The sequence below is a fragment of the Bombus huntii genome, unplaced genomic scaffold, assembly GCF_024542735.1.
Source record: "Bombus huntii isolate Logan2020A unplaced genomic scaffold, iyBomHunt1.1 ctg00000115.1, whole genome shotgun sequence".
NCBI classification, from domain to species: domain Eukaryota; kingdom Metazoa; phylum Arthropoda; class Insecta; order Hymenoptera; family Apidae; genus Bombus; species Bombus huntii.
Window position 1 is genome coordinate 181,377 of NW_026099367.1, and position 21,656 is coordinate 203,032.

The 21,656-nt window shown below is 36.6% G+C and overlaps 2 protein-coding genes across 3 annotated transcripts in view; one reads left to right on the plus strand and one right to left on the minus strand.

The window, feature by feature from the left end:
* LOC126877079 (venom serine protease Bi-VSP-like) overlaps positions 1–14,941 on the plus strand; it is a 99,786-nt gene extending 84,845 nt beyond the window's left edge. The window contains exon 4 of the mRNA XM_050639912.1: positions 14,792–14,941. The gene's annotated coding sequence lies outside the window, so the exon portion shown is untranslated. The remainder of the gene's footprint in view (positions 1–14,791) is intronic.
* Positions 1–16,651, minus strand: part of LOC126877076 (omega-amidase NIT2-A-like) — a 182,752-nt gene extending 166,101 nt beyond the window's left edge. The window contains exons 1-4 of one of the 2 annotated variants that reach the window (XM_050639896.1): positions 16,024–16,651; positions 10,816–11,000; positions 10,247–10,415; positions 9,667–9,971 (exon numbers count right to left, since the gene is read on the minus strand). In XM_050639896.1, coding sequence (XP_050495853.1) covers positions 9,838–9,971; positions 10,247–10,415; positions 10,816–10,899 — 387 coding nt within the window. In that variant the 5' untranslated portion in view covers positions 10,900–11,000; positions 16,024–16,651 and the 3' untranslated portion in view covers positions 9,667–9,837. Of the gene's footprint in view, positions 1–9,666; positions 9,972–10,246; positions 10,416–10,815; positions 11,001–16,023 lie in introns of those variants that run through there. The other variant, XM_050639895.1, reaches the window with a different exon arrangement.
* Between the last annotated feature and the right edge of the window lie 5,005 nt (positions 16,652–21,656).

Consider the following 21,656-nt stretch of genomic DNA (forward strand, 5'->3'; position numbering starts at 1 on the left):
CTAAGCTAAACGTTATACCCCTTAATGGTAGTTCTATATATCAAGAAAAATTAGCTCATGCATACTTATATAGCGAATCCGTAAACGTAATTATAGGTTTAGACATTAAGGATATATATGCAAAACTCAGCGAAATTAAAAGATTTAGACTAATGTTAACAGAACATTTTAAAAGTGAATGCCCGTATTCCAATGAAATGATTACACGCGCTCGCAAAAGAAATTTAGACAATGTAATCATGCATATTAAATTTATGACACACACTTGTTACCGAAGAGGCTCATTGAATTTTGTTGGATCCATTTCTAGAAGTCTATTTGTAACTCTGGATAACGATAATTTAGAATTAATGAATAAAAATATAGATAAATTTTTTGATGAAAACAATAACTTAAAAACCAATATAACTTACAAAACAAATTTCAAAACTATAGCTTTACCCTTAACTGACAGTCTAGAAGAAATCCTAACAAAAATTGAAAACGCTCCAAAAATCATTAATAATGTATAATCGTATAGAATGCACCTCAATCAAATTTCCAACGAAGTAAACTCTCTTAATTATGAACATAGAATTAGAAGTCTTAAGAAATAGGAACTAAGTGTCTTATAAATTATTAGTTATATTGATCTAGCATTACTAGGAACATATGTATATTTAACAAAATAGGATTATTCGATATTATAAGCAAATGCCTACCTTCCAAATTATGTATTCGCGTATTATGTTGTAAAACCAAAGAAAAAAAAAGACACAGGTATAAGCAATATCTCTAGACCAATAGAGCGCACCTTTAAACACATATTCCACACCTGAAATACAACCATTACGAGAATTACCTGAAGACACCAATTCAGTCATCCTCGAAGCAAGGCATGTAAGATTCCAAAAGGGCATACAAAAGGAGGCACTACACCGAAAATAAGAGTCTGGAGGACCAGCCGCACTCTAACACTGGGGGAATGTAACGTCAACAAATATGTCCAACCGACTCAGGAAACCTGAACCGCCTTGCACACGACACCGACTCCCAAAATAAAGGATTATGAATTCGGCACGTAGGCATAAGATAAACGAACATCTAGAAGGGCTGGTTCTTGATCGAGGCTTCAGTCTTTCGGTAACAGTTTAATCGCACACTTGTAATCCTATTATAGAATAGAGGTATCTCGAACTCTGGTTCAAGAACCCAACATTTTTTTATTATTATTTTCCCATTACTTTTACGTGACAAGCAAAGCGTAACGATAAACAAACTCCGGGCAAAACAATGTTGCCGCTGCGTGCAATCGTCAACCGAGGTTGAATTTAAAGTTTTCGATACTCCCCCGAGTATAAATAAAAGAACACGATCGTTAAGACAGTTAGTATCGAACATTCTTATAGCGAATTAATATCGAACGAACGTAAGCATTACCTTGTATACACATATCGAGCAACACTAAGCGAACGACGACTAATTCTGTACTGCAAATAATTTTAAATACATTTGACTACACTAAGTATCAACTCGTCTGGTCATTAATCAACAACGCGTTTAATCGTCCTCCACATACATGTTGTATAAGCTACTATGTGTATATTTATTTATGTTTCCCATAGTACAGACGTATTCCTTATTTTATTGTAGCTGTGTAATTTCAGTAGTCTTGCATAAAGGACATCTGTTTTGTTGCAATTGTATCAGCTATTAATTGTAATACTTGAAGCGTTTGTATCTAATCGTCATGCATCTGTGGTGGCACTCGACCATGGAACTTTCCAACGGCTTCGCGACACAAAGCGCTATACCTTCAAAGCGTAAGGCCGACACGCCTAATGTACCATTGATATCCCTACAGTTCTTTCGCCGAATATTCGGAAGAATGCATACGCGGCAACCGTTGCGGACATCTAATAAACGCGTGCGTAGTGGAGATATCGAGGGGCAACAAAGAAAAGAATCCATTTGGTTTCGAATCAAAGATTCATTCTGCCCCGAGCTGCGGAGTGCGAAAGGTTAAGCGTCATAGCGAAGCAAACACAATTAGAGATACGTGATTATTGACTCTTGATAGTTAATCGTTAATCGTTAATCGTTGTTCATCGTTAATCGTTAATTGTTTTTGATCGTTCATCGTTAATCGTTAATTGTTGTTGACAGTTAATCGTTAGTCGTTAATTGTTGATCATAAATTGTTGACTGTTGATTGTTAATAATTTAATTAACTTTTTTGTTGAACATCAAGAGTATTTCTTGTGGGCACCTTCACCCACTATCCACCTCACATCGTTATTCTACATACGGAAGGCAAGATTGATATCAAGTTCGAAGGACAGACCGCAGAAGTCTGGTCTCTGCTATTACCACGAGACCTTTCGAGACCGCGCAAGGAAGTGCCGGGCCCCTTGCAACTGGACCCAGTGAAACGAGACCAGCCGTCCGTAAACGCGGCATGTGGCGATGGCTTTAGTATCCCATCGCATTTTCGTGACGGACAGGGCACCAAGGATCTCTTTTCTTGTGAACACCGGTGTCAATATAAACGTATACTCGTGCAACAAACTACGCGGATCCGCGAACAAAGATACGTACGAGCTGTTCGCGGCGAATCGAGTGGTCGAAGCAAACCGAAAACGCCTTTCGCGAGTCAAAACGCATCGTCTCTGACGCCACAATGTTAGTGTCACGACCGGCATACTTCAAATCCGATGGACTGACGATGGAGATAAAGATGTGGCGGCACTCGGCGACAATCGGCGGCAATATCGCTGAAGTGTCTAATGAACCATCAACATCCCAACGGTCCTTCCGCCGAAGGTTCTAGAAGAAAGAGCACGTGGCAACGGTCGCGGACGCCTAGCAAATGCAAATGCATGGTGGGGATGTTGAGGGATGACAAAAGAAAGTAATCGGATTCGATCGAAAGTCAAATCATAAGAGCTTCAGTCTTGGAAAGTCACGCCTAGAGTTTGGAAGTGGATTGTAAAGTGAATTGTTGTTAGAAAAAAAATAAAGTTTCTTTTTTTTATTTACACCTCAAATTTCTTTTTTTATTTTGTTATTTTACGTGACATTAGCGCATTCGGTATCGGCAACAGCGCGTGAACGACAAATGGCAGCCGCTAGGATTCGTTACAAAATCTTTGTCTCCCGTGCGATTAATTCTGTATTTAGAATAATTTTAAATATATTTGACAATATCAAGTATCAACTCGTCACGTCATTATTTAAATCATCCACCACAAATCCAAAAACAGAATAAGGAAAACAGAGAAACGAACAAATAGAAAATTAAGTTGCTAACATGTTTTTCTATAATAATATTTTAACATCAATATTGTAATACGCAATGTGTTACGCCGCCTAAAACATCTGCACGCCAGCCCGCGCGACCGGACAACAACCGACCTGCGTAACGTCACTTCGACCCTCAATAAACCTAAGGACCCACCATAACTTTCACTTCCCTGTATTGTTTCGCCATGTGTCTTCAATCCGTTTGTCTTGAAGAATTTCTAAAGCTTAAAAATATTCTCGAAACACAGTCGGTTTTTAGAGAGGTCCTTGGGTTTATTAGTCGCACTTAAAACACGGAGAAAGCGGGTATGCACCCATTAGGAAAATCCGAATAGCCCTGTAATAAAACAAGCTAGGTTTTTCTCACGCACACAGTCATCTATCCACCACGATGGTAGGAGACTCGATACTCATCCCTTCGAGCAGTAGTGCAGGTCATGACCAATCGACACCGCGCTTCGTGGCCCTCACTTTTTCTAACGAAAGTGGGAACAACGAATCCGCGTTCTTTAGGCACAGGGGCACACCCACACCGAACTTTTCTTCCGTATTAGAAAAAGAGCGACAGACAGTCTAAAAACTAACGCCTAACGCGGCAGTCTACACATAGCGCGAGAGTCGCATACTTCACGCAAATCTTTTGTCGGTTCTCGGTGTTGTCGAACACACATCTTCTCTCCTAAATATATTATAGTGCTAAGTCCATTAATACATTAATTTCCATTATAAGAGCCCTGCTCTAGCGTACATATCTATCGCATCTTCATGCGACAAGTTGTTAACTATTTATTTCTCTACGTCAGTGTAATCTAAGTGTTGGAAATATATAATTTATAATTCTGTGAATCACAGTGTTATACAAACTCAATCACCCCTATTATCTCAACGGAAATCAGGGGATCGATCAATTCGTGGTGTCGATTGTTATAATCGTAACGGGGATTTACGACCCCCGTTGACGTCTCTCCTCGCGATTACGTCTCCCCGCAATTGGTCGAAATTTACACAATGTGAAAATGAAAAAATTGGAAGCAACCGAACTACGGATGAAACTAAATCACTTCGCTGCTTGTAAAGATAACTTTTAGTGTTATAAACATAAGTCAAGTAGCAAAGAGCATAAATTGAATTTACCCAAACTCTTCTTGAAATCTGACAAAATGATTCTTTATTTTGTCAAAAAAATCTTTACGTATTTTCCATTCCCATTCGTCGCTTTTTTCAGTGGCGTGTTTATCGCTACGTCGAAACTCCGTCGGGTAGCAGTTAATTTCATTTAAAGTAGAAAACTATTCAGAAACGTGTATACGTTACACAGCAACAAACCAGTCGCCCTGTTATTACCTCGTTCTCAACAGTTCAAATTTCAGGGACAACCGACTACTTAGTATCGACCCAGTACGTCATATTTACTCGCCAAAAGAATTGTAAACGAAAATTGTAACCAGACGTGCCGTTAGTAACTACCATTTTTCGCGAAACTTCTTTTTCATTTGGCGGAAATTTAAACAAACCCCGAAACACCGTGGCGTTTTGCAACTGTCTTTAATCCTTTAAGATAAAAAAGATTGACGCAAAATTTTGACGGGATGAAATTTCACGATATATTCAGGTGAAACGATGCGAAATTAGAGCGAAGCTTATAATGGGAATATAGTTTGCTTGTCTGTTGTCATAAAATGAGATATGCAGAATATATTAAAAAATAGAGTATATGTAATACGAAACTTTATATTATTCATGTTATTATGGACAAAATATCACAATATGTTCATATATTTAAATCTCCTCCGAAAAAGATTATTGTATGTAGAACACAGTTTAACTGTATTTTGAATTCTTGTTTATCAGATCACAATTGATAAGTTGATATTAGGATGATTATCCTCATTTGAAACAATTTTGTGACTGTTACTTGTCAATATACTTTATATCTTATGTACATTTTAAATATAGTACGCAAACTCGAAGTTGCAAGGAACATTAATAAAAACTCAATATTTCAATAACGCCTTTCATGATTATAATTAAATATTTTTTCAAAATGTCGTATCAGTGTTACATCTAGCACCCCCTCCCCCACACACAAAAGTTTACCAATTTATAATATATGTACTAGTAGATTGACAAGTTACGATTTACAGGTTATATAGAATTCTATTTTATGATTTTATAATTTTTCGTTAAATACAATAATCAAATAACTTGCAAATAGTAAAATTTCATTTGTTTTATCGTCAAACTTGTGCAAGGGAACATATTAATGCTGGTAACTTTAGTGACTTGCAAAATTTCAATAGTGCAAGACAGGCCAGATATTCAATTGCAATTGGTTGCTATCCATATTTTCATCGGTCTTACAATAACCTTATGTTATCAATTATGAATTAAAAAGTTAATGAAATCACAACTCACCCAAGGCCAATGGGTATGACTTCTTTTCGAAGATCGATTGAAATCTCGAGTTTGTTGTTTGAGACATTCAGTTACCACAAGACAAAAACACCACTCCATTACAGCCGACGTAAACAAAACATGACAGATTCTTCCAATTCTCGGACAACAAACATAGGCATACATACTGTTTTAAAGTCACAGTCTGTCGTTGAACTTTCGCCAAGTAACTTGATACGCACATATACACGTCCCTCGAAATCAGTTTTCGACGAAAATACATACGTGACATGTTATGTTGCAACCGAACGTGAATTTCTCGCGGGAAATAGCCTGATATCGTTTATTTATGCGTCTCTCAAATACGAATTTTACTATACACTTCGTTTAAGACACGCCATTTTGCAAAACGATTATCGAAAGATTACTGCTTACATCGAGATCGAGAATAGATTCGCAGGAAGCTGGATGCCGCGATTTCTTCCCGCGCTTTACTTTCTTCCGAAGTTGTGATTGGTTGATTTCCTGCTGCCATATTCGGTTTCGCCGAGAATCGTGAACACGTACGCTGGAAGCAATGCGGGGTAATTATTTAATTTATTTCATAATATTATTTAACATATATCGTGAAAAGTTCTGAATATTCGGATTCTTCTGTTATCGTTTCATCGTATGTTAGCATTATCAGCTCTCGATATCGAATTGGCAAACAGAATTTTTCTCATACAAAGTAAGTCACATTAAGTATATGTATATGTATAGTCGAAGCAATGCAATTAAAAATTTTTCCATTTTAATTGCTATTATTTATCACAGACATTTTACCGAGCATTCATTTTATAAATCTTATACATACATATATATATATATATATATCGGGTTTACATTAGAATTAGGGTTAGGGGCGTGAAACGAATCTTCGTTTGGGTTACACGTTGTCGTTATGCAATGGAGAAGACATTGACTAGTGCAAATACGATTATTATAGAACCGGACAAGTAACCGCGGTAGTTAGGTGCTCGAGATACTAATGACAATGATCCTAGGTTCAATAACGAATCCGCGGTCAACGGGATGACAACAGAACGTACTCACAAAGTCTAAGTCTGAGAATAATCACTGATCGCGAAGGCGTTACTCTTGGATCGATGAGATCGCGAGCGAGAAAGCCTTTCCCGTCCCGATGATGCCACACAGGAAAACTATAACGGGGTGTGTCTAAGGATACGAGATCATCGGATTCGTCGAGAAAAGCCTTCGTTCAGAAAGTGTTGCTGCTAATTGGTTAATCTCCATATCGGTGGTTAGAAAAGGATGCTAGCCGCCCTCGAGGGAAAGTTGCTAGTGGGAGACGCCGCTCGTTGAAAAATATGTCTTCCCTATCTTCCCGTAGTTGGGACAAAGACTGTTTGTCTGTTTGAAGGACTTTAGTTAACTAAACCTTAAGATTTATAACGGGCCCTCGGGCTAGCCGAACATGTACTGCGGAGACGCATCGACATCTGGCAATCATCTTACTCGAAGAATAGGGTCTGCACGTGGCGAGCCACGGGACAGAAACCGTTGGAATGTTTACTGTCGCGTGTCGCCACAAATATTTCTTTTAAGGAGAGCTATAGAATTACTTCATACCTTTGTTAGGCAAAGCGTTCATCCCGTGACCGCGGCTACGTTCGGCGACTGACTGTCGCCTCGAACCCAAGCTCATTATCACAATTCTCGAATAATTACAATCGGGTTGAATAACTACAATTGTTCAATTACAGCTATAGTAGACTCTAGGTTACAATGTTGCGGGATTATCCAAAATTCCAAAGGCTCCGGTGTTCTTTCATCTCCGACACGGCCATCCTGACTATCACACGTCCTCGTGTGTAACTAAAATATCGTATTTCTTACATTAGATTCGATACAACTGACATTATTTGCGATTTAACTAAATGTCCAAGTAAGTCAAGGGTCCAGTGCAATAACAAAGTTTCGTTCGGAGGTTTGACAACAGAAAAATAAAAGAGAATAGGAATTTGTAATGTTATAATTTGTATTCAAAGTGTTAGGTGCGTTCTGTGAGTCGCCAGCCAGACCGTAATGACACAACAGATCATTTTCGATTTCGTACACCGGTGAACCTCAGTTTGTTGGATCATATTGCCACGTTGGGTGCATTACACCCAGAAAGCACGTAAGCCCACTCAACGGGTTACAACAAAAGCACGTAACCCCACTCAACGGGTTACAACAAAAGCACGTAACCCCACTCAACGGGTTACAACAAAAACACATCAACCCACTCAACGGGTTACAACAAAAACACATCAACCCACTCAACGGGTTACAACAAAAACACATCAACCCACTCAACGGGTTACAACAAAAACACATCAACCCACTCAACGGGTTACAACAAAAGCACATAAAACCACTCGGTGTATTACTATGACCACAACGCAGTGTTAATGATCCTCTGAGGTCAGTGTACTTGCATCGTTATTATCACCGCCGTTGTCATCACCGCAGACGTCTAACTCAGCAGGGACGCAACCTTCTGGCATTTTTCTCAGTCTGTCGTGTCTGTCCTTATATGATCGTTTGCCGTCTAAGGTTTTTAGGGTATATCTATCTCCTTCCAAAATCTCGGCTATTACGAATGGACCCCTGAATTTCGGATCTAACTTCGTCTGGTTTCTTTCCTCGTTTTTACGTAACACGAAATCGCCAAGGTTGAACCTAACTATTTTAGCTTTGTTTTTGTCGAACCTATCCTTATCGTATTTGGCGCAGTGATACATCGAGCATTTTCGACGATCGCATTTGCGTCTAAGTTAGTTTCGCTTAGTAAGGAGTTATCCCGGTGATCGTGGATTCGTTTGAACTCAAACATTGCTAATAGTATTATTTAATTTAATTATTCGTAGATCGTATTATTCATTAGGCTTAGTGTTTGTTAGACTTATTATTAGTTGTACTTATTATTTGTTAAGCTTAGTGATAGACCTGTATATATGTCTAAATAAAATCTCGGCTTTGTGAAACGATGGCTAGTCCACACGAAGAGTCGTCGCGCGCCCAAAATTCGAATCGTGACCCGACATATATATATATATATATATATATATATATATATATATATATATATATATATATACAAGATATATATACAAGAAAGAAGATACAAGAAAGAAGATACAAGAAAGAAGATACAAGAAAGAAGGAATATTATATTAGCGGCATTTTTGTAGCCATTATATAGGGTTTCGATCGCATAATTAATCAGTATCAACTTACCAGTCTTTAACGGAAGGACAAAAAGAAGAGCAGACGACACACAGACCGCAATCATGATCATTTTCAAGTAGAATCTCAAACTGCCGTACATCTTAGAAAACTTCGTTAGTCGTAAGGGATCAAAGGATGATGTCCGCGCTAGGGAAAATAGATGAGAAGCGGCTATTTCAACAACCACCGTGTAGGTACTGCACTAGCCAGAAGTATCTGCGACAGAAATCAGAATACACTCGTTTTCGCATGGTTGGATCAATTTCGCGTGGGACTAACCTGATTGAACCTAACGCGGGATAATTGCTCAACTCACGACTTTAACCAGCCCGCTTGATTCTCTGTAAATGCTTGAAATTGACGCTTGGATTCTTTCCAGATTAACTAGCTTTGCCCCTCCCTCCCTTTATCTATTTTCTTAGATCGACTTAGACTGCCACAATATATTATCTTTCTTCTTTTCTTTCCTTTTCTTTCCTTTTGATCTTTTAAAGCCCTAAATCGCTGGCTATTTTGTATACTATATATTTTGTACACTCAATTACTCTGTAAGTCATAAGTACATATGTTTTACAACGTTATTTGTCATATTTCAGTTAAACCCCAGAAAAGCCAGAAATATATTTTCAGCATGTTTTAACGCGCCCCTGGCAAAGATCTCAAAAACGAGTTGCGGCACAATTTAAAGCGACAAATAGCATCGCGTGTCTCGTTGTGGTAACACACGGTTCGCCAGTTTTTTTTTTTTTTTTTTTTTTTTTTTTTTTTTTTTTTTTTTTTTTTTTTGATATCGGTGACTGCCATATTCTCTTGAGTTTCCAAATCGTAAAGAATCTTTCCCCAGGGATTGGTCAACTGTGTATGTCCCCATGCGACGTAACTTGCTTAAGGAACACGAGCCGGTGATATGCAGGCAACGTATAATTGATTATCATTCGCTCTGAAACGCTGAAGTAATGACCAGTGCAGTGGTCCAGTGGTCATATTGAATGCCGCTGGATATATCAGCATTTGGCAACCTAACCCAGAGAAGCAGGAAATATGAAGCCACCGAATACCAATTAACTTCGTAGTTGCACGGTTCACATTCCATCATTTCTGAATATGCGAGGACAGTCCTCTTATTGTGCTTTTAATTCTTTTATTTGTTTCATTTTCAGCAAATATACTGGTTTTTTTAAATTAAGCTTCTGTTTATACAGAGTTACAGATTATATTAATTTTATATAGAATATATTTAAGAAAGATATTTAATTTTTTGCTAGTTAAGTATTGATCGATTAAGTTACTGTACCTTTGTTCCGATAAATGCGTGCCATTTCCTCGAATCTAATATCATAGCAAATGCCAATACCTATTTTGCAGCCCTTCACATCGAACGTCGTTAGGGAGTTACCAGGACTGAGTGAATCACTCTCTCGAAAAGTAATCTTATTAGGAATGTCGATGTCGAATAGATGTACCTAATAACATAAAAATGTAGTCGCTAATTCTATTGCTGCAACTTTTGTAATTTAATATCAAAGTTACCAACTCCTAAACTTTAATTATTTTTTATTTAATAACTGACAGCGTTTTTATCACTTTCTTTTATTAAAAAATCTTATCATTTAATAATGTTTAAAAAGGAGAAAAAATAAGTATAATAATATTTTAAGTATTTGAAAAATTTATACAACACAAACACATTACAACAAAAATGGGCGTTTCCCGTATCATAACGTATTTTATAAACCGTAAATTATAGAATTGGTTATAGTATACGTATGTACATATGTATATTCCTAAATTATTCCTAGATAGAGTCACTTTCTTCGCCCCAATATTTTCAAATTCAAAGCCATAAAGGAATATATTACTTACCTTTCGGTGTTTTGCTATCAAAGTTCCATCGGGACCCCAAATAGTACAGGTATTGTACAATTTATCGCCCTCTATTTCAGGCATCGTACCACCAACTACATAGATGTTGTTTTCTTTAGCTGCGTTCGATGAAGCAACGCTCGTTTCACCATCAGGAATACTCTCGGCGTATTTTGGAAAGTACTCTGCGTTGCAATATTTCAATTAATGAAATGTCTTTTGTTCCAACCATAAATTAAATTGAAATGTTTGTCAGTTTTTTATTTTTTAAATTATTAAAATAACTAAGTTTTATATTTCGACTTAATTAAATATGCAATTACTTAGCTAATAGTATATATAATAAATTGTTTCTACAGGTTCAAAATGAAAAATGAATATTTAGAAATATTTAATTACGACAATGCTATTTGTGTTAGCATCAGTGGCTTGTTACTCAACGACTTTGCTAGTACTTTTTGAAACATAAAGTTAGTTTTCAATTAACACTTATACTAGAGGCGGAATTATAAATGCAAAATAATTGATAATACTAATTTATAAGTACCTAATTATTAGTATCTTCAAAAATATATTTATACAAAAATCACGATAATCATGAAAATGGGGAAATCCTATATTCTCGAATCAATTCACAATTTATTTTGTATATTAATTAGATTCCGCGCTCATCAGTACGTACTCACTGGCGAGATCGAGAAAATGTATCGGCAATTCCTCGTACGACCAGAGGATCGGAAATATCAAAGGATATTATGGCGCAGCGCGAGTGGAGAAACAGAAACATATGAGCTTAACACCGTAATACTCTTATCATAGAAATAGAAGCAGTCCTCAATTCCCGCCCGCTAACTCCTATCTCCACCGATCCAAATGATCTCCTAGCCCTCACTCCCGGACATTTCCTCATTGGCGATTCATTAATGTGCTTACGTGATCGAGATTTCAGAGACATTCCATCGAACCGACTCTCCAAATGGCAGCATATCCAACAGCTTAAACAACATTTTTGGAACCGCTGGCATAAGGAGTATTTGAACGAGCTAACCAACCGCAATAAATGGAGCAAGGGTGGACACAGCATCCAAAAGGGCACAATCGTCATCCTCAGAGAGGACAACGTTCCCTCCATGCATTGGCCTCTGGGCCGAGTTCATCCAGGCGCCGATGGTGTTGTCACGTAAAATAACAAAATAAAAAAGGAATTTGAGGTAAAAAATAAAAAAAAGAAAACTTTATTTTTTTTCTAACATCAATACACTTTACAATCTACTTCCGAACTCTGGGCGTGACTTTTTAAGACTGACTCTTATGATTTTACTTTCGATCGGATCCGATTACTTTCTTTTGTCATCCCTCAACATCCCCACCGTCCATGCATTTGCTAGGCGTCCGCGACCGTTGCCACGTGCTCTTTCTTCTAGAACCTTCGGTGGAAGGACCGTTGGGATGTTGATGGTTCATTAGGCACTTCAGCGGTATACATTGTCGCCGAGTGCTTTATCTCTATCGTCAGTCCGTCGGATTTGAAGTATGCCGGTCGTGACAGTGTCATCCGGACAGCTACAGTTCAGACGGCAAAAAGCATTTTGGATCGGGGCGTCAAAAGGCTTGTCCCACTGCCAATTCAACCCGATCTCGAGAAACCCGAACAACTAGCCACCGAGACGAAATAAGATGGGAACTTCAACCACACCTCGCTAGTTTGATCGGTACCCTCTCAACGGGGGGAGAATGTTACGCCATGCGGCTTACCATAGGTCATATTCTTAACTATCGATCGCGGCACTATAATGTCGCAGACGGACCGTCGCGTCTGCCCGGCAAACAAACATTGTAGTGGCAAGCGCATGATTCATTAAGCAGGGCGACTTCCAGAAACGTCGACTCGTGGTCGTTATTTTACCTCGCGTAAAAGAATGTGGCGTGATCCGAACGTAGTGGGGGTCGCCTTCCAGAAAAAACGAAAAAAATCGAAAGGCGTTCAGAACTTTTCGAGAAGTCGAACCGTCAACACAGGTGGTATGTCGCGCATTACTTATCAACCAAAACGCAGTTACATTTTTTTTGTTCCATTTATATCTTTCTAGTTAATAAGTTGTTGAAATAAACATTAATTTATTTGTGTTAATTCTGTGGAATTTCATTGAACTACTGAACTGATCAGTTCGTGGCGTCGATTATTTAATCGTAACGGGAAATTACAACTCTCGTTGACGTGCTATCTCGCGATCGCGTCTCTCCGCGAACGGTCGAAACAAAATGATTCACTAAAAACTGTCCTGAATTCCTAAGAACTTATTTACCGCAAAACTGACAAAGTGTTTATTTAAAAAATGAGGTTGAAGGTAGTCCTTTTCTTTCATTTCATTCATTTTCATTTTCTTTCTTAAGTATGGCTAACACAATATCTAATCAATTAAAATTTTATATTTTCACGTGAAAAGTTTCTTTAGATAATTATTATCAACATGATGACTAACTCTTACGGATTAATACGTGTCTGTAGGGCAATCCGGTGGACTCGATCGGCTTTTTACTTCGAAAGTTGAGTAATCGGTGTCGCTTTCTTACGCATCTTTGAACTGTATAAATGTTTTAAAATTGTTTGATCCAGAATGTACCACACCGGACAATCAAGAAGGCAGGTGCCTTGACTACAGAAAATGTAAACCTCTGCAAGAAATATGGCAGATACAGTACCGTACAGCCACCGATTTTTATAGACGATCAGTGTGCAGATACCAGGGCAATGTTACGATCGTTTGCTGTCCGAACGATCCAAACAAAGAGAAGAGAGAAATTTTAATAAAAACTGTGTATAAGTATAAGGCTTTGCGACCACCATACTGAGGTTTTAGCAACGTCTCTCATACCAGGGTGGTCGATGGTAAACCAGCTGAACTTGGTACGTTTTATGTCTTTCTTTCCGATTAATAATAAGCCATTTACTGCAAAGAATGAACTTTAAAGGCATTAAACAGCACATCAATGTACATTTCAATTAGACTAAATAATAATGCTATGATTTTATCGGTAGTAACTTTACTTATTAACTTGAATTATTTCTTTCTTTTACTTCATGTTAGGAAGAGTATCTTTTTGCTTGAAATAAAAAATTGATATAGGAGTAATAATATGGATAGAGATCAAAAACTGTTAGGGCAGAAATTACACGTTTGAACTTTATAGTTCAGTATAGTTCAAATAGAAATTATATAGAATTATTTAATAATTTGTATTCCACTGGAATAAAAATTTAATTTCTGTCTTTATCAAATCTCTGTTTCAGAGTATTTGTACGTATGTACTTATCGTCTGCTGTATGATCGAATTTCGAATAGGTAATAATCGTTGTTACTCGTTATGTGAGAAAAAATTATGTATATTCACAACTATGACTATTGCATTTTAGGCGCTTGGCCATGAATCGCTGCATTAGGTTTTCGTAATCCCCGAAACCCAGACAAACCACTATGGAAGTGCGGAGGTTCCCTGATATCGGCTAGGCATGTTTTGACCGCAGCACATTGTGCACATATGGATGGAATAGAAAACATACACAATCATAATATTGCCATTCTTAGATTGGTGGAGGAGGTGCCATTTTCGAGTAAGTCCTCAAATATATATATATATATATATATATATATATATATATATATATATATGCTATTGAGTATTACTGAAGTATCATATCCTGAAATTTCTTACTGTACACATATATTGTGTCATAAAGCGTGTATAATTCTTTCTCATACTTTTGGTCATTAGTTTCCTGCATTTTCATTTATTTTTTTATTTTTCAGGGTACGTATATCCCATTTGTACGAAAGAGCCCCTACGAAAGAGCAACTTCGTCGGCTATAACCCCCTTGTTGCTGGATCGGGAGCATTAAGATATAGTAAGTGATATCAATTTTATAATAAAATTAAATAGTTCCAGTCTTAAATATCTTTCTTATTTTCTTCGTAGGACGACCACGACGTAATGCATTAATGGAAGTACAAATGCCAGTGATTAAGAACGCCGAATGCAAAATAGCTTATTCCAAATTTCCTAATGCACCTGATATCACTGATGGTATAATATGCGCCGAACATGCTCAGGGTGGAGAGGATTCTTGTACGGTAATTAAGTTACAGAGTTACTACAAACTATACGGTATCTGAAGACACGTCGATTCGAATTAACATCAAATCGACGTCTTAAACATTAAAAATAATAGATAAACACAATTTAATAGTTTTGCCCACTTCTCACACCTCGTTATGGTATTTAATCTAATTTCCTCTAATCTTAGTTTTGCTCAAAATACATATAACATGTACGTTATAAATTGGAGTATTTCAATACACAAATCAATAGAAGATTATTACTGTATATAAGTATAATTTCAATACAATTCGATCGATATATTTCAGTATCTTTGATTAAAAATTTAACGATCCTTTCAGGCTGACCGCGGCGGATCACTGCTGATACAACATGAATTAACCTCGTATTTAATAGGTATTGTGTCTTATGCTTATAAGTGCGGCACAGCTGGGTATCCCAGCGTTTACACTAGGGTCACATCGTACCTTGACTTCATTCTCCAAGCGATGCAATAATATGATATTACTGTTCCATAAATATCATTGTGTAAAAAACGTAAAGTTGGATTTTCTTATTGTGGAGATAAGAAACAGCTCAAATTTACATTGTTTTGTACGTTACAAATTATAGGCTTAAAATGTACGAAATGTAACTTTGAAACGACACTAAATTTTTACGCACGATAAACCTCCACAACTTAGGTATGTAAAGATGATAAACGTATATTAATTCTATTAATTTGGTAATAATAAACCAACTTTCTGAGAAGTTCTGTAAATTTCGTTTCTTTTGTATCAAGAGAATAATGGAATATTCCACTTAGATCGTATACTTCTTGTATGTACGTACAAAATTTTCCGGCTAATCTAAAACACTTCATAAGATAGAGAGCTTCTGGAAATTCGGACACAGAGAGTGCATAAAATACAAGATAAGTCTCGTGTCTTTCAAAATTATTTTTTATTCGCTAAAAACGTCCTGTGTACTCATGCAATCACATGCAACCTCGAAACTTCACTTATTTTTTATCACTTTCCAATTCAATACACAGTTTCTGCATTTTTGACTATATGTAAGAGAAATTTCCATTCAGCCAAAGGTGTACTTACAGATTATAGATTCCTATACGACTCTCAGTAAAAATTTATCCGCACTCCAGATAGTTAAAACTTCTGTCGACCGTATTGATCCATCTGCACTCTTCGTATGACGTCAATATCTGTTCAGTGCTGCTGCGCAGGTTTCTTTGTGTTACGTCAATTCGTTTGTGACCGTTGCGCGAGTAATGGCGCTTTGCAATGGTGATTTGCAGGAAAACAGTGCAGGATGCTGTGATTCGTTTCTTGTGGTCGGAGGTTATGTTTGATGCCTATATTTATCAAAGATTTAATGCACATTATGGAGAAAGTGTTTTGTCACGAAGTGTGTTTGAATGGGCACAAAAGTTCAAAGAAGATCGCACAAGTGTTATGAAAAAACAGCTGGACGCCCGTCCACATCCACGATGACAACATTGAACGTGCTCATGAACTTATGCTCTATGGAATAGACGAGTGACACTGGATAATGTGGCAAATCATTTGCAAATCAGCCACGGCTCTGCTTATGCAATAGTGCACGACAGATTTGGATTTTAAAAAGTTTGTGCGAGATGGATGCCGAAAAAGCTGATGAAAAGGTGAAGACGACGATGCATTCGTGGTTCGCAGCTCAGCCCAAAACATTTTTTAATGAGAAAATACAAAGGTCCTTCGGCAAATGGACAAAGTGTATACAGAAATCGAGTGATTATGTCAAAAAATGATGTATGTCTTTTTTGACAATTGCTTAAAATAAATTCTACACCGACAGAGCGGGTAACTTTTTACTCACCCTCGTAAGACACTTAAATTTCCAATCTATTATGATGAATAAAAGAGCTTATACTATTAAATCTAATTGTATTTTGTTGCATGAGAGTACACGTGTATGTGATGTACATTACCTTTATATCCCCTTGAACGCTTCAATATTGCGCATATATACTATATTTTGTACAGCTTCTATAAAATTTCGTATGTTTGTTTAGGCTGTTAATCTAGAGGCTGGAGTACAAAGAAGTGGCACAATGATGTGGGCTGATGACATTTATAATTATCAAGGAATCACCCCTACATTCGCTCAGGTATATATCGTTGACTATAACGTATTTAACATATATGATTGTTAGAATATTAATAATTAATTTTTAATTCTATCAGAATTTTAATGAAACTGTCCCTTGGGAAGGAAGAACTGATACCTTGATATCACGGTTTGTACATCCTATATATACGACAAATTTTAGAACATTATATAACGAAGAACCAGATCGTCGTGGCCATGTGATGTGAATAAAAGGACTTGAATTTGATGATATTTTTATAATGTTAGATAACATAACTAAGTATCTTCACAGTAAGATAGGATGACATGGTTTACATGATCTTAATGTTGTTCACTCGAGTGATGATATTATAAGGAAAAGCGTAATATCACAGGTAGGATGATTCATAATTTAGAACTACTAACTCATGTATGTATTAAAAATTAAAGAAATATATTAAATTTTATAGGATATTTATGTTTAGTAACCAGTAATTCAGAGATTGGTATTCATGGTTACTATAACGAGGCTGTAGAAACGCACCCTTTCTTCTTTGCAAATGGTCCTGTATTTATGTCTAAGCCGAAACTGGAACCTCTGAATAATTTAGATTTATTCTTGTTATTTTCTAAAATACTTATCTACAGTATACCATAAGGAATGATACCGTATCGCACCTAATCAAGTGCCTTAAGAAACATCAACAGGATATCACAGTAATCCCTTATCGACTGATATGTAAGTAAAAGTTATCTGTCATTGTTATACACAATTATGTGTTAGTGTTATACACAGTTATTTATCATTTTCTATTAATTCAGTTGTAGCCACTACAATATCTATGACACTGGTAGTAATTATAAGAACAATAATGATGTTCTATAAGAGGAAATGATGATTAGGAACAAAAACTTACAGGTAAGTCAAAGTATATGTTATTTGCCATTTGAAAAGAAAGTTACTAACTTGGAATTTTTTGATAAATAATAATTGTGCAAAATATATTGGATTTCAAATTTGTCAAAAATTGAAATTTAAGAAGCATTGTAATAATATAACATTAATATTTTGATTTTTCAGGAGATATCATGCGGTGGATGGATAATATGTAAAAAATATTAAGCAGTATATGAATTTTCATATTGCGTAGAGATAACAAAATGAATTTTAAAAAATGTCGACATGGTAATAAGAAATAGCATCATGACAAAGAATATATAAACACAGTTTCATTTTTTATAAATAAAAATTTGTTGTTCCAGATTTTGAAATATAGTGAAACGTTTAATTAGTATCTTAATATCTTTAAATAATTATTATTTTAGAATCAATTGTAATTGTATCATACGTACTTTTGAATTCGTGCAAGAACATATGTTATTTTGAAGTAGTTATTATTAGGAAATTGTTAGACGCGAACAGTATGCGAAAAGTTAGTATGTAGTGTAATAATTATCAATCAAAGCACAAGAATTAAATTCTTTAGGAAAAAATTTCCGGAATTTCTTATTTACATGATCATAAAGAAATCCATAACAAAAAGGAGCTGCTTTCTAATACTTCTCTTCCTTGTAATGCCTACGTTAACAATAACGAGGTTCGACTTTTTGTTTTTAGAGGGATACTGGAAAATTTGAAAGTACAGTACCATTGGGAAGAAAATCACGATATTGAAAACGATATTTGCAAGTAAATTTCCAAAAAATCTGTTTTCAAATTTTCGCTTTCTATTTCACATTAAAAGAAAGGGAGGGCTGCCTTCTTTTTCTGCAAGACAAAACAAACATTCTGAATCTCGTATCAATGAATGATGTCAATAAGTTATTTTTCTTTTCAGATTGAACAATATTCCAGATTTATTCATAATTTCATACTACGCGAAGAATAGACTTTCATAGGTATATAAAGGAAATATTAAGTATAGGAAAACTCTTTTTCGTTGTAGGTGACATATGCTTCACGGTTGAACACATGTATTTTTGAACACATATAAATGAAAAAGTACTCTTATGGAGAAAAAGAATTGATACCTTCGATTGACATTAGATAATGTATATAAACTTATGAACAATCACTATCACTATCAGTTTGTATTTTAGGTGCACACGCAGATTTGTTGGAGTTCTTATAAAATGTACTTCCTGTACGAACGTTTTATTCTTCCAAATTTTACGATACTATGTCTCATATGATAACTATATGGATTAAACGTAATATAAATGATCCGAAAATAGACTCGAACGACATTAATTGTCTTTCTATTTATACCAATATCGAAAATACAAGTAAAGCTGGAGCAATAGTATGCAAGAATGGACTATTTATTATTTTAAACCAAATCATAGCATATTCAGAATGCACAGTATTATTATGAAACGACGAGTTTTATGTTAATTCCGACCGATTACAATACCTTTCTTTCGTTTACAAGGAACGACGAGACTGGCAGTTGCGTGATTTCCAATGCAAAAGCCGCGATATCTGCACGATAACCTAACCTCAACCGATTTTGTTGTACTATTCTTACGTGGACTTCGTTTGTACCACTTTCGTAACAAAAATAGAATACGTAGAACACAGCATTCCGTTATGCGATATTGTCGATTCCTAACATCCGAAAAATCAGAGATAATTTTTTCCCTACAGTTGTACATTTGTGTGAAAAATTACGAACGTAAAGTTGTTTGGTGCATGCACAGTCCTCCCCTCCGCTGCATTTGCGTGGACATGCTAGAAAGATTCACTTTTCCACGGTGAAACTGTATGTATTATAATTTCATTTTTACAAAGGTCGAACATCCTACTATGCATAAATTTAATATTAATATAAGCAGGTTTCGTGTTAAGTATTACATCTGACGTATAAGCACACGTGTGTACGAGCCTTGGTTTTAAATGTCTTATAGTAGACACCGAAAAGATTATTCAGTTGGATATCTGACTCAACATCAATATTTTACTAGGAGATAACATGTTAAGAACACGTTGGTGGATGGCATGGGAGATGATGAATGAAGACATACTTCTGTGAGATACATAAAATAGTAGTCAGAACGTATTTTGGCGCTTGGGGACAGCAACAGCTTTTTTTTTGTTTTTATTTATTTGTTGAAATTACAATCAATTCTCGCGTTGAGAATTTTCAGTAATTTTTCCGGCGTGGCGCAGTGACATGGCTGTTTATTTACAATAAGTTAATACTTATTATAGATAGGTATAATTTATAAGTATTATAAGTAAGTGCATATGCTTAATTTGGATAATTAAATGAATCTAACGTTTAGGTCTAGCGAGTAGTGCCTCTTCAGCCTGCGAATCTGGTCCGTCGTATCGAGTAGTCCAGTGATTAGGGGGTTTCGGTGTTTCTTGACTCTTTTGCTATATCTGTCGCTATATTTTGCTATTTCCTCTTTGACTGTAGGTATCTTGAGGTCGCGATGGATGGTTTCGTTGGTAACATACCAAGGTGCGTCTATTAAGGCTCTTAGCGCTTTCGATTGGAATCGTTGTAGTATTTCGATGTTGGAGTTACTTGGACAGCAACAGCTGGTGATACTGTCATACACCTCCATTTATAAACTTTCGAAAATCGATGTGACCTTCAAACTTTAGTGTATTCTGTTTCACAGCACAAAATGTTTCCGAAACGTAAGTTTATTGTTACAATAAACTTGACTAGTGGCTCTGAAATACTATCCTTGAAAAAACAATGGGGAAATTGGAGCAAAAAAAAAGAAGGAAATAAACAAAGACCTTGTTGGTTCGTAAAAATAAAATATGCTACAGGAAAAATTTTTTCCAACGGATTGAGATGCGACAAGCTTTAAAAGCTATGACGCGAATCGAGCGTTTGTCTACAAGAGCGCATTTTCGGTGGATATATATGTCGGAATGACATTGGGGATAGGGTTGTCGGTGTTTGAGGAGTCTTCATTGAAGGTAGCCATCGTTGCGGTGTAACGAAGATACGATTTATTGACACAGGTATGAATAACACAGGTTTTGACAATCTACCACGGCGGTGAGACGTCCGCGACACTAGTGACAGTGGTCTCCGGTTCAATAACGAATCCGCGGCCAACGGGATGACAGATGGGCGTTCTCGCTGAATCTAAGTCTGACTCGTAAAAATAATTGCTGAGCGTAAAGACGTTACTCTTTGGTCGACGGGAGCGCGTAAAAGAATGCCCGTCCCGTCCCGACGATGTCACAGAGGAAAACTATAATGGGGTGTGTCTAAGGACACGAGATCATCGGATTCGTCGAGGAAAGCCTTCGTTTAGGAAGTAAGGGAAATTGACGTTGCTGCTAATTGGTCAATCTCCATATCGGTGGTTAGAAAAAGATGTTAGCCGCCCTCGAGGGAAAGTTGCTAGTGGGAGACGCCGCTCGTTGAAAAATATGTCTCCCCTATCTTCCCGTAGTTGGGACAAAGACTGTTTGTCTGTTTGAAGGACTTTAGTTAACTAAACCTTAAGATTTATAACGGGCCCTCCAGCTAGCCGAACATGTACTGCGGAGACGCATCGACATCTGGCAATCATCTTACTCGAAGAATAGGGTCTGCGTGTGGCGAGCCACGGGACAGAAACCGTTGGAATGTTTACTGTCGCGTGT